At 42.7% G+C, this 17,385-nt stretch overlaps 2 protein-coding genes across 2 annotated transcripts in view; one reads left to right on the top strand and one right to left on the bottom strand.

Moving 5' to 3' along the window:
• Ufsp2 (UFM1 specific peptidase 2) overlaps nt 1-2,662 on the top strand; it is a 42,679-nt gene extending 40,017 nt beyond the window's left edge. Inside the window, exons 12-13 of the mRNA XM_065433619.2 lie at nt 222-346; nt 2,536-2,662. Coding sequence (XP_065289691.2) covers nt 222-346; nt 2,536-2,622 — 212 coding nt within the window. The 3' untranslated portion in view covers nt 2,623-2,662. The remainder of the gene's footprint in view (nt 1-221; nt 347-2,535) is intronic.
• Nucleotides 2,663-3,270: 608 nt separating this feature from the next.
• Nucleotides 3,271-16,465, bottom strand: Ubc6 (ubiquitin conjugating enzyme 6). Its single transcript, XM_065433629.2, has 5 exons — nt 16,281-16,465; nt 15,268-15,348; nt 14,561-14,676; nt 12,738-12,826; nt 3,271-6,434 (listed from the first exon to the last, which is right to left on the bottom strand). The coding sequence occupies exons 1-5, from the start codon at nt 16,322-16,324 to the stop codon at nt 6,267-6,269; spliced, it is 498 nt and encodes a 165-aa protein (XP_065289701.1). The 5' UTR covers nt 16,325-16,465; the 3' UTR covers nt 3,271-6,266.
• Between the last annotated feature and the right edge of the window lie 920 nt (nt 16,466-17,385).

Raw genomic sequence — 17,385 nt, 5'->3', positions numbered from 1 at the left:
TTTCTTCGAATTTGTCGTATGCTTACTAGAGAGTGACAGCATCGGGCGATATGGTTTCAGCCCGTCTTGACATAAAACGTAGTTCTGCATCACTCAGGGAATTTGGCAAAGGCACTCTGGGAAAACCTGGAACACTCAGGGAATTTGTTAATGCCAACTTTGCAGACACCCTGGAGATGACAATTTTCTTTTTCTTTTTTTGTTTCTCTTTTGCTGTGCAGGAGGTGGGATGCTGGCGCACACTATCATTGGAATAGCTTTCGACAGCAAAACGGGTGAGGCACACTACCTGGTGCTTGATCCACACTACACGGGTGGCGAGGATCTGTCGACTGTGCAGAATAAGGTAATTCTGCCACTTCCTTTGTCACTTTTCAAAATGTAGCCTCCGTCTACTGCTCAAATTGGGATTGCTGTTGCCTATAATGTAGTCCTCTTAAAGGGATACTAAAGAGAAAATAGCTTGCGTTGTGTTAGTAAATTGCCCTTCCACAATACTAAAAAGGCCACTGTTATACTGCGAGATGAGGCTTAAAATACCCAAGATGAGACAGGCCTATGCTATCGGCATTTTATAGCAGTGACGCCAATTTGAAGCTCATGCACAAGCTTCACCGTGACATCACGCACCATGTACCAAGGCCTAGCAAATTTTTTATCAGTAAAGATGGACCATATATTTGAGAGCTACATTAAACTCTCAGTTGTACGAATGTCAGTTAAATGAATATTTTAGAAAATCCTTGACATTTTTCCGATGCATTCTATAAAAAAAATCTTACATTTAAGCAAATTTCTTAATAGAGAATATTTCAGTAGAACAAACATGATCTGGCAACACTTCATTTGAGGACTACGTGCAGTGCGATAGTGAGCTCGTTACTGGTGCTGAACTACCATATCTGGAAATTGTTTCTAATGTTTATCTCAAAGATCAGTGCCATGAGGAAGATGCAATTGCAGAAGCAGATTCAAATTCTTTACTCTAGCAGAGACTGTATGATGCCTTGGAAAGTTGCTAGATTTCAGGTATCGGCAACAAGCTGTGCCAAACGAAGTGCACAAAACTATAGAATCTCTGGACAACTTTGTTACTTCTTGCGCTTTAAGAGCACCAGTGCAAATGAAAATTGCAGTTTTTCAAAATGAGATAGGCAGCAACTGTTATGCACTTCATATATGTTAATGTACGTAACTCCATAAATTGCATTTCATACTTTTGCCTCAATATCTACTGTTGCCCCACACTGTTCCATATTCTAGTGAATATTCAGTTGAGTGAACTTCTAGTTAAGTTAACTATTTCCTTGGATCTCTTGAAGTTCACTCAAGTGAGAGTTCACTGTATTACTTACAATAGTCCAAATACGGGGTAAAAAAACGCAGCTGAAATTAATGACGTCATGTTGATGTCCCACCAATAAAGTTTAGGCATGAAAAAAAAAAAACTGTCTTTATTTACTCTTCTAGTAATGAACCTGTTACCATGAAATGAACAAAAACGTTTTGAGGAAAATTGGACAAAACTGTTTGTTTCTCTTTAGTGTCCCTTTAAATGACATCAGTAGTATTGAAGCTGTAGTTGCATAGTTATGTAGAAGTAAGTCACTAATGACTGTGCACACATTTGCTGTGTACTGCATATAGTTTTATGCCGACTTACTTGTAAATGTAGTTGCTAATGTCTATGGCAGTTATTATTGTTGTGCATCAGCCACCATAGGATTGCTGGCTTAAGTATAAGCATTGACTTGGCTAATGGCAAGTGTGGTGCCACTGCAGTTGCATAAATTATTTCTATAAGTCAAATTTCTCTATTACAACCACTAGTCACACACATCGTAAAGTGCTATAAAGTCACAAGGTTGCAAAATTGTTGCTCGGAAACCCTGCTCATCTGCTCACCAGACCATGGTTGCTACGATGGCAGCACCACCACATTAGATTCAGACCAGAAAATGTAACATTTTGCAGAACCTTGCAAGAATAGCATGAAGCTGTCAGGCTAGGGAAAAACAAGAATTGGTCAAAGTAAATCCAAGACTGAAAGTCAGAGAAGTGAATCCATGGAACAGTGCACAAGCCAACAAATTCAATTTTGAATTCCCATATTTCCCAGCATCCCCATGGTGGCTGAAAGATCACCACTTAATATTTTAGACATTGTTTGGTGCAAAAAAATCAGATTAAAAGACACAAATCTCTGGTGGGTATTAAATTACATGCTGTACTGTCGTCATTTCTGTAAACAATTTAGGTAACAGCATCTTGGGGCCCTCATCACAGTACATTTGCATTGAGGGTCATGTTCAGCATGACCCCTCAAACTTTGCAGCTCCACAAAAGGTTAAGGCAGAGACAGCAAATCTTCTCTGTGTGCACACATGCTGCGAAAATTGCAGTTGTCACACAGCTGTGTTTAGCTAAGAGGTGTGAAGAACCTAGCTAACCAGCGTGTATGAAATGGCTAAGTGCTTTCAGAATAATTATGCATGCTCAGAGGTATTGACACATAAACTGCATCCATTTGTGCAGGGCTGGTGTGGCTGGAAAGGAGCAAACTTCTGGGACCAGAACTCCTTTTACAACCTGTGTCTGCCACAGCGGCCTGTAGATATCTGAGCTTATTTCTGAAAAAAATAACAAGCGCCTTTGATATTTCTTTCCATGGCAATTCATTTTCATGCACGCACACACACACAAAAGAAGCATCTACTATTACTGCTGCAGTTCACTCACAGCAGTGTAGGAAGGCAAGGCACTCTTTGAAAAATAATTGATAGTAAATTGATGCTGCCATTAAAAGCTGTTGCAGTTCCTCTACATTTTTTTAATGCTTAGAGGCTTACTGCTACCTCTCAGCAGTACATGCATATAATGCGTACTCATTGTGCATTGTACCAATACACAACCTCATTGTTTTCAAGGTAAAAGGCCACTTTTGCGTCCCATTATCGCAAGTTGACTGCAGGTGCCCCATCTGAAATCGCATTGTGACATAACTAGTAGTGCACATAGAACAAAGCTTTGCTGAAACAGCAGTTCGACAAAATTCACCTGTACTAGTATTCTGCATCACTACTGTTAGTGCTTCGATATTACTGCTGTAATGTGTGTTAAGATATTTAGGAGGCCTCCATGTAGATGTTAACTATAAAGGTTGTGTGAAGTTACCTGGTACAGCCCACAGATATATCTGGAAGAATCACCGTCGAAATTATTAGCAAGCCTGCTTCTTTTGCACCTTGAAGACTGCACTTATGAGACAACTGCCATTTGAAAGATTTTATTTCATCACTTTAGTAGGTCTGATCACGTCACTTTCACATGTGCATGAGAGGGGCATGCACACATGCTGGGCAGAAGGACAAGCTGCTCCGCACATGAGGGGGAGAGAGAAATGGGGCCGCCTAATTCCGTGGCACCTACATTACATACTGCTCCTTACACAAGACGAAAAAAAAGAAAAATTGTGGGAAGAAAGCCCATGCCACAGTCGCAAGCTCTTGAAGACGGTTATCACAGCGTGATCTTAAAGCAAAGGGTGCAAGTACTACTATGTAGCAACACGAAAGAGAAAAAAAAAATCGCTACTGAATGCACTATCATGGACAAATAAAACAACTGAAGTTGTGGTTAACATATGGTTGTTCACTTCCAGTTCAGCCACTGTGATATCAGTGTAATTTCAGCTTATATGCTTAACTTGGGGCTTGCACAATTCTTTGGCAGCAAGATATGCAGCTTAAGATTGCACTAACGAGTTGTACAAGAGGTGTCCTACTTTAGTTCTCCACATTTCATTTGTCCATAACAGTACAATGCTCAGATGTGTTAGCAATCCACAGGTACACAGCTAAGAGTATCTGCACCTGCTCATGAAAGCACTAAGGGATGAGCACAAGCTGCTGCAAAGAGAGCTTGTTTTCAAACCACATAAATGCGAGTCATGGAAACCACAACTTGCATCCTTCCTGCACAGAGTTGTAAAACACCAGCGAGTGCTGCATTTGGTGGCCCACACGGGCATGTATAAAAACCTAGATCCTCCTACTTCACAACATGGACACGACCTGAAGAAAGGCATCCAGTTTTTTCAGGTGGCACTCGTACTTTCATAAACACCGTCAGCCACTTTGGCAGATTGCACAGATGGGAATTCTCAGCTGTGCGCGCACATGTTGCTGCCGACACATCTGAGCTCTGTACAGAGAGCGCACAGCACAGAAGGGTGGCAAATTTAGTGCAGATGCTATGGCAACTTCAAGACAGACAAAAACTCGGCACGGGTGTGAAGTTTTTGGGTAGCCAGACACTTACACAGCCCCCCCCCCCCCCCCCCTTCTTCTTACTGTTAGACATTTAGGAGTTGAAACTTTGCTCATTCACTCTACCTTGATGCTGCACTTGCACAAGCAGCAGTGGCATTTATTCCCAAGTTTTCACACTGCATGGAGGTGAACCACAAAGCACTAGCAGCTATGCAAAGTCAATACAGCTAGCCACTTCACGCTCTCTTGGCCATGTTTGCACATCATGCTCCATTGTTCTTGCCTACCCAATGAGAACAGAAGCCCATATTACCAAATGTGCACAGCCAGATGAAGGCCTCTTGCTGAATGTCTTAAGTGAGCGAGAGGGAAGGCCAAGCCAGATTGAAGGACAAATCTACTTGCATTGCCAAAGAGAATGTGGCATTAGGTCCTGTGCAAACACATTCAGCAGCAGTAGCCAGACTTTTTTTTTTTTTCATCTCTACAGTCTAGACACACCTTGGAAACAGACTAGAAATATATTGCAGCATGCATGCACAAAAGATCCACAGACTCCCAGAACTAAGCCACGTTTCTTTTCCGAAACTGTGTTCGATCCCTTTTTAAGCAAACTGCATGCACAAATGTGGTACACTGTGAGGAAGTTGCAGTGCAACGCTTCAACTACGAAGGGTTTTACAACACACCATTTACTGGCACATTATTAACGGGCCTGTTTCCGAAGTGTGTTAACTCGGGAGTTGCGCATCAAGATGCAGCTGCAAATACCGTTGCACACTGCCTGAGCAAACCTAATCTGCTCAATTAAACTGGCAATTTACTACAAAATCTCTCAACAGGAGACGCACATGAATGTGCAGCTGGGAACACGGTTGACACTGCCTTCAGTGAACCTAACTTGCATGGTACACAGGCAACTTCACGAAGCTGAAATATTTTGTTCAAGTTGAAAAAAAAAAAGAAAGAAAGAAAATGTGTGGGTGGGCAAGTGGAAGCTAAGCTGCTGCTTGTTGCCAAACAAAAACCCTTCTTAGAAATGTTTTGTAGACCAATGAGACATTCACTGCCTCATTAATGTAAATGTCTTGAAACAAAAACCTTGGTGGAGCTAAAGAATCTCACAATGCAAGTCTAAACAAGTAAATGTCTTGAAACAAAAACCTTGGTGGAGCTAAAGAATCTCACAATGCAAATCTAAACAAGTTAAAAAGAAGACCTTCCACTCACACTTTTAGCTCTTAAGAAAGCATGTAAAAGGAGAGAGATAAAAAAAAAAAAAGCTTGACCAGCCAGTTGCGCTACATATTCTTGTCAATCCACAAGCGCAAAGGTGAAGAGAATTGTGTGTGTGTGTGTGTATGCGTGTGTGTGTGTGTGTGTAAGGACCGCAAGGGTAATGCAGCAAGGTCATTCACACACTCATTTTGGCCAACCAATACACATACAGCTGCTGACCGGGCAATTTTGCACAGCAGGCAGAATTTAAACAAACTTTTCAGAACACGCTCTGACAAGAGGCATGGCCCTCCTCAGTTCAAAAGCAGCAAGAAGCACAGGGTTTTTTCAATGAAGCCAGCACAGTCGAAGCATCCTGCACTGCACAGCGCATGCCTTGTATATGGAAAATGAGCTACGCTCAAAACAGCCACAGAGTTGCAATGAGTCTGCACACAAATTGAAAGGCAACCCTGCTTATGCCGCCAGCACACTGAAAAATCGTGTGCAGTTTTGAGAAGCAACAGTCCCCCTCCTCCTCCTTCCAGTCTGTTTTAATCAGCTGTTGACTCGTAACTTGCTGCTGCTTTTTTTTCCCCTCTAAGAGCGACCTACACAGGTGCTGTCTTGTGCACCTTGGCCTCTCTCTGCGTCTGGTCTTGCATGGGGGGAGGGGGACGGGGCATTTCTCTTGGGAGGTTGGAGGGAAAGGGGTGGGGTGGGCCAAGCGGTGTTGTGGTGGTAGTGGTGGTGGTTTCTCAGCAGCAGCAGGAGAAGCTAGGATGCGTCCTTCTTGGATTCCTTGCCCTCGTCGTCATTGAAGTTGAGCCAGCTCTGCTCAACGATGGCAGCCACCCGCTTCTCATACTCCCGCCTGTTTTCTTGGTACAGCTGTGCTGCCAGGCTGTTTGCCGGGCTGTTGGGATTTGGCTCGTCCAGAAGAGACTGCGACAAGAAAAAGGCGACAGCTTTCATGAATGAGTGCCTTGGCCTTGTTCCAAGTCTTCCACCACCAGTTTGAACAAGAGAGAGCTCACAAATGTGCACTGCACGTTTCCGTATAAGTACAAACTTTTAAGTGCTTGTCTCAGCTTACATTGTAACAATTTGGATCATGCACAATCAACTGCATACACTCGCGTTTCTAAGATGACATGAAGGCAACAACGTACACAAAAAAAGAAATACTGAATCAATTTTAAAGACTGCTAGATAATGTCAAAATTCTACTTTCTTTTCTTTGCAGTGAAATTTTCCCTTTTAATTTCACCCCCAATATTAATTTCACTACAGCATTTTTGCACATTTAGTTTTCTTTGAATATCAATGTAATTGAAAATTTCAGGCTCAGTTCATACTTGTGTGTACGTCAGCACAAGCCAGTGCAGTAATATCAGTACGAGTGATGACACTACATAAAAGTATCCACTCCAGCTCACTGCAATGTTATGACAAGTTTACCTAACAACCTTTGATAACTTTTTCTTAAGCTGCACAAAAAAAAAAAAGCTGACAGCCATGATGCCACAGCAATATACCGACACTGCTGTTTGTGTGTACCTGAAGTTTAATTTTGTTTCCTGCTCATAACCCTTTACCACACCCAACAAACGCAAATTGAGTTTAGAGTTGCAAATTAGATTTAGTGCTCCACTTGAGCATTCCTTTAACTCAATATTTTTCTTCCGTTTCTTTTTAAAAGCTGTTGGAACGACAGCACAGTTTATGCCTGGCAATAATATCTGTATGATTTCAGTCTCCAGTGATACCGTCAAGAGTATGTGCACTTGTTGCAAATTTTAAGCGTAAATGCACTGCCTACCACTCCTCGTAAAGAACTGGCTTGTCCAATGCAAACCAAATATGCAAGCCACAGGCTATTTATTTCTCAAAATTTTGCAGTAGACCAGATCAAAATACAAAAATGGTTAATTTCAAAGAGTGACAACAAATGAAATTGATTTTCATCGGCTTTTATTGCTTGCAATGGCCACGACAGCATGATCCAACAAACATTATTTTAGGAAATAATTAAAAAGAACTATCAATTTAAAAATGATACACACGTGATCAAGCCACACCACCTTCTCAAATAGTCTAAAAAATTGTAAAAAAAATAAACTTGCACTGCCATGACGTGCTGTGTCACCAGTGCAAGTGTGTTTTGTAGTGTGTTCATGAAAGCAATATTTGCCAGCACATTACGCTATGGCAGTCACCAATGGGAACAATTCTCTATCACATATTGGCATGCTTCTGAAAAAGTTCAATTCTTGAGAAGTGTGTACTCTCATAGTGTGCAGGACTGAATTAAAGAAACACTAAAGGCAAATACTAAGTCGACCAGGACTGATAAAATACCATTTCAGGAACCTCGCAGCACTTGTTTCGTGCCAAAGTCTTAAGTTTACAAGAAAGTTGCAACTGAAGGGTCTGCGTAACTTTAGTGCTATTCAAATCACCCGCCCCTAAACAGAGAGTGGTGACGTGTGCACCACCACTGTCCTTTACTATGGCATTAAGGTTTTCTGCGCAAGGTACAAATGCACAGCCACGGAGAAACGGAGCCAAGACAAGAGCGTTGGATTAGTCACAGCAGCTGCTCTTGGCCAAGTGGCGTGAACCATTCAGGAATCTTGGGACACCACATGGATATCGATTTCTCTGCTACTTGCAGTTCGTGCATTTTTCAAGCCATCAAAACCAGTGCAGCATTACGTGATAACTACTGAAATGAGAAAGTTCAGGTGGCGTAGACCGAGGGGACAAGGTGGGCACTTCCTCCACTGTCAAAAGTGGTTGGTGAGGGGGCAAAGTATGTCATTTGCCACCCCCCACCTCACCTTTGAAAGCTGGCACTAGCACTTTTGGCAGCACACTGGAAAGTTTATGATAACTACAGCTGAAGCTAAATTTTCTGAGTTGAGTGACCGCATAAGTAATCCTTTTCTTTACTAAGCTTATCCCTGCTTGGACAACGATAGTCTTTTGTGCTTTCTCAGGACACCCTGTAGCAGACGGCGTGCGGGTTTCGCCATATACGCTGGCATTGCGGTGGATAACACCTGGCGCTGGGCAGTTCCCGCCCTAACTCTCCTCAGGCTTGCACAACTTGCATCATGCCCTGTTTTTTGGGACCGCTATATCCATATTCTAAAACACAATCAGCTCGTTACACTTATTCTGCGGGCAAGGGGGAGGTCCGGATGAAGTATTATAATCAGCCGTGCCCCATGACTGGTGTACCCTATGGCATGAAATCGCTGGATTGTCAAATGTTGGAACCATTTAATCTCTGTCCGTTGCAGTGTTGCAGTATCAGTATCTTATCACCATCAGAAATCTAGTCAAACCTCCTACAGGTATAACTGTCAAATTTTATTGTGTAATCAAGACTTATTGTAGGTATGCTTGTGAAAATGACCTTGGTTGAACTCAAGAGTCACTTCAATACTAATAGAACACTGACTCTACTTTTTTTTTCTAAACACATGTGCCACTTCCAACTGACGACTTCATTTTCAGGCTGTTTCTAAATAAGAGCTACACTATTACTTGCTTCCCGGAAGGAGCAAACACAGCAGATATTTCATATTTTGGAAATATGGGGGCCACTTTTTGGTGATGTGTACTGACAATTTGCACTGTGTAGGTTGCTCTGAAAACAATAACTGACTGGTTGCTTTATCCTAATTTTTATATGTTATATACAGCATTTAGTTGTTTCCCCCAGTATCATCAGTAAAATATGTGGGGCATGGTGTTTATATTATTCAAAGAACAAAACAATGTTCCGAGTTGCAAGCGATATGTTTATTATGTGCAGATTAATTACAGCCTTTGCAGAACATTACCCACTGAAGCATTCCAGGGTGTCATACTGCCGCTAATCTAGATGTTCCCTAGACTCCTCAGGGTGTCTACCAAGTTGACATTTCCAAATTCCCCCGAGTTTCAGAGGTTTTCCCTGAGTGACTTTGCAATATTCCCTATGTGACTCAGAACTTTGTTTCATGTAAAGGCGGGCTGACACCATGTCGCCCAATGCTGTCACTCTCTAGTAAGCATATTAAAAAAAAATTACTTAATCCAGTTTTTATAGTAAGGAGTAGAGTTTATTTTATTTTTAAAAAACAGAAGGGAGGGGTTAGTGCAATGCACAGAAAATAAAACTCATTAGAACAAAAATTGTAAAACCCATTGCGAATCGAGTCAAACATTCTCAAATACGAATAAAAAAGAGATACATACAGAGGGAAATATTTTCGAATATGAGCTATTTCTATCAATTGACAGCAAGCTCATTGGTATGAGGCCTGAACTTTGTCACAAGTGATATTCTCCCTCAACAGCTGTTAAGTCAACCTCAACTGCCCTGACATATTCTCAGCCTGTGCAAAATGCTTCAGTGTTGCATTTCATTGCTTTAGATGAGGGACACCTGCACCTCTGCGTCAGCCAACACTTCTTTTTTGGCTGAATTTCCTTCACAGAAGCGGTGGAAAGCTTCCTTTCCCATTCATTCCTCCATGCACAGGCCCTTTCTGTTCTCGTCCTCCTCCTGCCGCGCGTTCACCCCACGGATCATTTGAAGCATTCTTTTGGTACAGTCAACGTACGATTTTTCGGACTCCCTAGGGGCTGCGAGAATGTCCGAGAAATCGGAAATTTCGAAAAAATGAATGCACGTCTTTCACTGCCTTAAGGGCTCAAATTGCCACAGGCACATCTGAAAAAACTCTGAATGCCTGCCAGTACACTTATTAGGCATATCGGTGCTCGTACTGTGACAGGAGATGGCAGGTGCGCGCGTGTATAATTAAGGAATACCTACTATGTCCCGTAACAATTGCCCTCTTTCCACACTTATGCTCCAGCGCAATATTTTAGTGTACGCTTCACCCCATAACATTACTGTACTAAGGCAAAGCTAACTCTCGGGAACCGGCATTATGCAACGCACCACGCTTTCCGAGCTTTGAAGCCAATTGCGAGGACCACAAAGGCAGAACCAGTGCCATTGTTGACAGCGGCGAATTCTTTCAATTAAAAAACACGGCACTGAACGGCAAGAACCTTAATATCTAAAGTTGAAGCAGCTAAGCTTCGCGTTGCCGCGGTAGTAGCCAGCGGACCTGCCTGCAAGAGCGCCGGTTCGAGGCGGTCAGATAATCAAACGGTGTTATTGGCTTTTATTAATGCCATTTCGGACCGCAGGCTGAAATACGGCAAAATGTCAGGAAAATCGCATGGCAAAGAGTCCTTGCGTTCCGAAATTTCAAACGTTCTTATACATTGACTCTATGGGGTAAGTGGTGGTGCTGCGAAGCTGTCCGAATTATCGGGCGTCCAGAAAGTCGGTCATTGACTGTACACTGGCAACTCCTCCAGCCAACTATACAGAATCAAAGTAGATTCATTACAATTCCTCTCTGTTACTCAAGCCAGCATTACCGCAGCTTTTGTTCCCTTTCAATAAGATTACAGCTAATTTTCCCCGATTGAAGCACAAATTCCTTAAGCTTTCCAGAGTATTTCCAGACTATTCAAAATCTCTGAGAATTCCCGGTTTTCCCATTTGGTAGACACCCTGCTCCTATAACAACACACAAGATACAGGCATGAAATTTCATGAAAATAGAATTTTAAGTGCAATGCATTGTAAAACTTACTTTCCTGCTTTAAGTGCAAGTGTCGCAAATAATTATTAAACACTCATTTTTTTTTTCATGGATGTTCGTGAAATACCTTCAGTCACGAATTACAATTGACTCAATAAATGTGTGAAAGTCACACAATTTTACAATGTATTTCTGTTACAGAACGCGTGTAGCGTACATTCTTTTTCTACATCCTGTGTGTTTATAGCACTCCAAGTTTTTCTAATAATGCATTACCTACCTATCCATTTCTTTGCAATGTATTTCTATTACAGAGCATGCGTTGTGTGTGTTCCTTTTCTATGTCCTGTGTGTTTATAGCACGCTAAGTTTGTCAGAATATTTAGTTTGTTCAAAGCTTAACGTTCATTGTCTATTCCTTGCAACCACTGCACAGTAATGGCAAAAATAAGTCGCGTTCACAAACGTGTACGCCGTGGCTTAGGGGGACATTACGAGATTCGTAGTTTGTTTCTCCAGTGTCTTCAGTGAGCTAATCAAGGCATCTTGTTTATATCTAGGGAAAATTATGGGCACAATATGGATAATGTGTAGCCAATGTTCCAAATGGGTGGACTAATGCACATTTTCCAGTAGCATACGTGTGCAAGTGGTTTATAGTGTAATTAGTCTGTTTTACGAGTAGCAGTGTAAGACAGATGGCTGTGCTGGCATAATTACAACTGAGGTCAAATTTTGCGAACATAAGGAGAAAAATACGCCAAATGTATGTGCAATGGTAAATACATGTTGATCAAATACAGCTTTAAAAATCTGACTTCTCAACTAGCAAAACTGGAATTGAAACCAACAGCACACTATCATGATCATCATAGGAGGAAGCAGAGGGCCATTCATAGAGTTTCTCACTAAATAGGGGGTAACTCTATGGTCCTGTCCGAGGCATCCGGTTCGTCATTCGTTAGAATAGCAGCTTGGGCTCGGTTTTCCATCCTGGTGTTAGCAACACAAAACGTAGACGGGACACGAGACGAGAAGACGACACCACAGCGCTTGTTTTCACTGACAAACGTACAACATAATGCCGCTGTGCCGTCTTGCTGGCGCTTTATTTTAAGGTGGGGCCCGAGACGTATGCGTCACGCGATCCTCGGCGTCTGGTATAGGAGAACACAGGGAAGGAATTTTGCTTGCGGAGGCCACACAGTGCAAGTGGAGAGGACGTATTTTGAGGCAGTGGGGTCGCCTCCTGAAATCATGGGTTCACGGCACTGAAATATTTATATCTTGGCTATTAATGAGCCGATTAGAAAAATTTTTTTGTGGCAAAACGCTCACTAGAGGACACGCAACAACTTCCAGCATATAACCAAAAGTTGCTATGGGCCTTGGTGAGGGGCCCCCTTAAGTATTCAAGCATGCAATTATGTTCCACAGCACTTGATCGGTCGGAAATTGATACATGTACACCTGCAACAACTACAAATTTTGTTGCAAGTTTTGCGCAGACTAGCTTCAAGGGTTACATAAATGTGTGCTCGCATTCTTTAAACATGCAGCGTAATGTTGAAGCAGACAAGACGGGAAATGGTGATGTACATTGTGATATGATGGCAAAGTGGCTCACCTGAATGGACGTGAGGATGGCAGACACATCATACGTGGGGCTCCACCGGTTTTGAAGAATGTCTAGGCAGATGCTACCGTCTGCATACACTGTGGGAAAAAATTAAAACAAAAGATAAGAACTAAGCTAACTACTTCCATCAATGGTACACATGGACAACCACTTGACAGATACAAATAATTTAAGTAAGTAAGTATGTGAAACGTTCATTGTGGCCCGGAACAGCTACAGAGTTTTTATGTTGGTGCACAAGGGCCCCTGAAATGGTTCGTGCAAATTTTGTAGATGCGTAGATACAGCTAAAGTTAATTATTTGAAACACAACTTGTTTGAAGCGACTCTCCTTCCGGGGCAAGTCATCTGAACACAGATGGTAAGCACATGTTTGAAAATAAGAATGAGCAGAAGTCTGCGCTGTAACAATACTTTCATATATTTTGCCATAGAAACCTTGTGAATACCAGTGACTACATTGCATACTAAATCTGTACTGCATAGCTTAACTAATAAAGGGCATTCAAAATACAAGCTTCTCCGCAGTGCACAAGGCTCTAAACCTCACTAGTCCCAGACCACATTACCTACAGTGCTATCCTACACTGCACAGCCTGCTTATATATTTTCAATATTCTTTATTTCACAGCAAGAAGCACTGGCCTATAGAAGCAATAGCCTACAGAAGACGTTGGATAGGCATCACGTCAGGAAGCACACGGGCCAACAAAAGGAGGTTAGTTTTATAAAATGTTACAACATGGCCCATGATAGAAGTAAAAGACGTCCCATAGACATTGTAAAACTATCCCTCAAGATATCTTGGTAAACATCTGTAGTTTCACATTGGATAAATTAAAATAAGTGTTTCCTAAATAGGAATATTGTTAATGTACAAGCACAGCCACTGCTTGAGGGAACACGGAAGCCTGTGGCATTGTTCTGCAGGGTGCCCCACCACCGGCGCCTCATGAAGCCTTGCGGTGCAAGAACAATCAACGCAATCGGAAAGAAGCCTGGCGAGTCGTCTGCAGTGATTAGTCGTCTGACAGGACTTTGAGGTGCCAGTGATGATGCTTCACGAAGTGCTGCCACGGGCTGCCGTGTTCCTGCCAGCAGTGTTCCTGTTACCTAGCCCTGTTCTAATACAAGCAAGAATTGCAATTTCAGTATGTAACTAGATCACTGTGGATGATAATAATTTTGATACGATGTAGAGCTAGCTTCACTTTCTGCCATATCTTTATAGCTTTGGAAGGGACAGTGAGCCCAAATAGTGCATCGTCAAGGTTATGGCATATAAGCCGTAATTCCTAGATTGCTTTCATGCCGTTTCATGCGTTAATTATTCACAGCTAACAATTGAAATGACAATAATGCCTAGAATAATAAACAATCCTAGTGCATTGTTGCCTGCAGATGCAGCTGACTCATGGTGAACATGCTGAAAGCAATTAGTACATCATCTCATTACTAAATTTCCTCCATAATAAGCCCTAAATAGCACACAAATGAAACAGGCTGATTGCAGCTGCTCCTACCCCTACTATCACGAATAAGTGCCAATGTCAAACCAGGATCTTACAAACGATTCTAACAACCTCGCAAATATATTTTTTTACCATCTTTCATACTTTGTCATGATGACAGACAGGTTCAGGCGACTTACCAATAGCATGTCCCTTGCAGGGCATTTCATAAAGCCTGAGCTTTTGCACAAAATCATTACAGTTCTGATAATGTAATGGGAATTGAAGTGTCATAATTAATGGTCTAATATTGCCACAGTAAACTGATAGAGTTTAGAACTTGCTATGCAGTAGGCTCACCGTTTGGATGAAACATCTTGGAAACAAACCGAACTGTGGGTGGTTTGTTGGGATACTCTTCTGTGAACTCTAGGGTCAGCTTGAAGGTGCCATCTTCAAAAGGCGTGTCATGGGGCCTATAAATGAATGCAAGCCTTAGCAACAGTACATAGGCATCACTGTGCAAGTAGCAACATGGAAAACAGGGGCAAGAAATACCAGAAATTTAATGCTTCACATCTGTGCAGACATGTTTTTACAGCACACTAGGTGATTTCAAATAATTTTTAAAATTTTGTTTAGTACACTATGTCAAAGGAGACCACTGTATTATAGTACTTATATTAGCTAAGAAGGTTTAACGAACAACCTTTAGTTTTATTTTATTCGCACATGGCTACACGCCTTGGGCTAGCCCTGAGTTTCAAGTGAAAACACCCCGTCTTCAATTAACTAAGCAGAAGGTTTAACAAACCTTCTGTTTTTTTTATTCGCACATGGCTACACGCCTTGGGCTAGCCCCGAGTTTCAAGTGAAAACACCCTGTCGTCAATTAACTAAACAGAAGGTTTAACAAACCTTTTGTTTTTTTTTATTCGCACATGGCTACGCGCCTCGGGCTATCGCCGAGTTTCAAGTGAAAACATCCTGTCTCTTGCCAAATGGTTAAAGGGTAATCCACGTTGCGTTAGCAAAACAGGAACTACTTGGACCATTTCAGTGCTCACCCAAATATAACTGCATTCCAGATCATGATATTGTTGTCGGTAGGGGCTCCACTGACACCTGCTGGGGGATCTTCTTGTAACCTGCGCCACATGCACAGTTGTTTGAGGTACTGCCATGAAAGCCAGTCACAGTGGTTCTCCATACGCGCTCCTTTAAGCAACCCCAAGTGTAACGCTATTCGGCAGCTCGACGCAAGCGCTCATTTTGTGCTAAGCAGACGTATCTGAACGACCACGATTTCGTTCCTCGATGTACGCTCGAAGACGAGACGCACCAATTAGCACAAATGAAGGGTTAGGAAATACAGCGGAGAACGACTATCGACGCTATGCGTGTTTTTGGAGGACAACTGCTCGCACTAACTAGGTACGAGCGTTCGCGACGCTCAATGCTCGCCGTTTCGAAATGCATCGTGATTGCGCAGTTTTGTGCTGCCTGACATCGTCGCGAAAGCTGTTCGCCTGCTTGCCAAGTGTATGCCCTGCTTACAGGTACTCCAAACTGAGGTGCTTAGAAGCATTAGTGGTCTTGGTAACCGTGAAACCATTCGTCACCCAAGGTCAGTCAGGCACCGAAAGCCTACTAGGCCTAGGAGTCCATCGAAAGCGAAGACCGACTGATGCAACAGCTGACGCTCCCAAACGTGCACCATGCTACCGTACGAAGGTCGTCGCAGCATTCAGCACGTGGGCGTTACAGCTCATTTACACGAAAGAATATGATACCATGACGGGAAAGTGCGCTAGCTGAAGGAAATAACGCCCAGATGAGTTTACCGACACAGTAGCTCAAGGGATTTACGCGCACGGTTATAGCCCCTCATAACGACCCTCAACCTCGAGCTTAAGACAAAGAAATCCCGCACGGCTACGTAGCACGCATACGGTCAAAACGCGAACAGCCCGTAGCAGCGCAAGCAGCCAATTGACAAAAACGCAACCAAGCATCTCGGCCAAGTTTACTAAAGCCAATTGCCAGCGACAATTTTGGGAAGGGATATTCGGGCACTTACCTCTTAAAATCCCTCATGAGTCTTCGCCTAGCTGGTGTTGACATATTGAAATACCTAATTACCACAGTTCGTCAAATGGAAATCTTTTAGCATCTAGTTGTTTCCAAGGGAAAAATCTTGTTATTCTACCGAGCAGTTACGTGACGTCTTCATCCGGGAACCCAAAGAAATGACGGTGCGGTGACGTCACCTTTAAAGACGAGAGCACCACCTGGAGGATGAACAGCGAGGATTCAGTACTTTCGAAATCCGTGACGACTTCCTATTTTTGTAGTTGTGAAGGCGCGTGTTGCTGTGGGTTTGCCGTTGGTGAATAAATAAATGATCGTAGCACGCACGACGACATGACGCAAGCCGATGGCGCAAGCGACGCTGTCGTGCACAGTGTTTCTAAATAAATTCCAATAAGAAACTCTATGCTGTCGTGAAAATTTGCAGTTGTTTCCGGCGCTCACGACAGCGTAGCAAGCTACTAGAGAGAGTCAATCGTGGTCGAGAATTTCTATCCGGATAGGGCTTGATCGCGAACTGAAGTGGCCGTGTGGCACCGATATAAGGTTTTTAAAGCCTGACTAAACGCTTCCTGCACATATGTTAAGTGGTCATGGAAGCCAACACACTTGATATAAATTTATTATTGCGAAAGCATTGATAAATTACGCGAAAATCTGGTGTTGTAGTCGGCGGCGTGGCCAAATGATGGTGCCAAAAATGGCCAACGGGAAAGAGTATGGAAAGAGTAAAACCGCATAAAAAGAATACTCGAACTGACGTCAAGAGAGAGAGAGAGAGAGGGCTCTTTATTAGAAAAACAGAGAATTTTGCCGAACTGACGTCAAATTTACTAGGAAGGTTACTGTATACAAAGTAAATTAATGTCCTTAAAGAATGTAATGAATTTCCATCTGGGTGGGAGTCGAACCCGGGCCACCATGATGTGAGACGAGCATGCTCCCCCAAAGCCACGGCAGCTCCACGATTCTAGTACGTACGTCGATCATTGGGCATGCAACGCTGCAGCCAATGGGTAGGAAATGGTGCCACGTCCCGAGTGTATAAAATAAGCATTAATGTACAATTGAATGCTGTTGAGCGGCCTTTTGAG

The sequence above is a fragment of the Dermacentor albipictus genome, chromosome 3 (genome assembly GCF_038994185.2).
Source record: "Dermacentor albipictus isolate Rhodes 1998 colony chromosome 3, USDA_Dalb.pri_finalv2, whole genome shotgun sequence".
In the NCBI taxonomy this organism is placed as follows: Eukaryota; Metazoa; Arthropoda; class Arachnida; order Ixodida; family Ixodidae; genus Dermacentor; species Dermacentor albipictus.
This window is presented reverse-complemented; position numbering and strand designations above follow the sequence as displayed.

Coding starts and splice junctions, on each gene's coding strand:
- Ubc6 (XM_065433629.2), bottom strand. CDS start 16,324: ATGTCAACACCAGCTAGGCGAAGACTCATGAGGGATTTTAAGAG. Junction 14,677..15,267: donor TGGAATGCAGTTATATTTGG/GTGAGCACTGAA, acceptor ATTCATTTATAG/GCCCCATGACACGCCTTTTG. Junction 6,435..12,737: donor CCATCCTCACGTCCATTCAG/GTGAGCCACTTT, acceptor TTCTTGTCGCAG/TCTCTTCTGGACGAGCCAAA.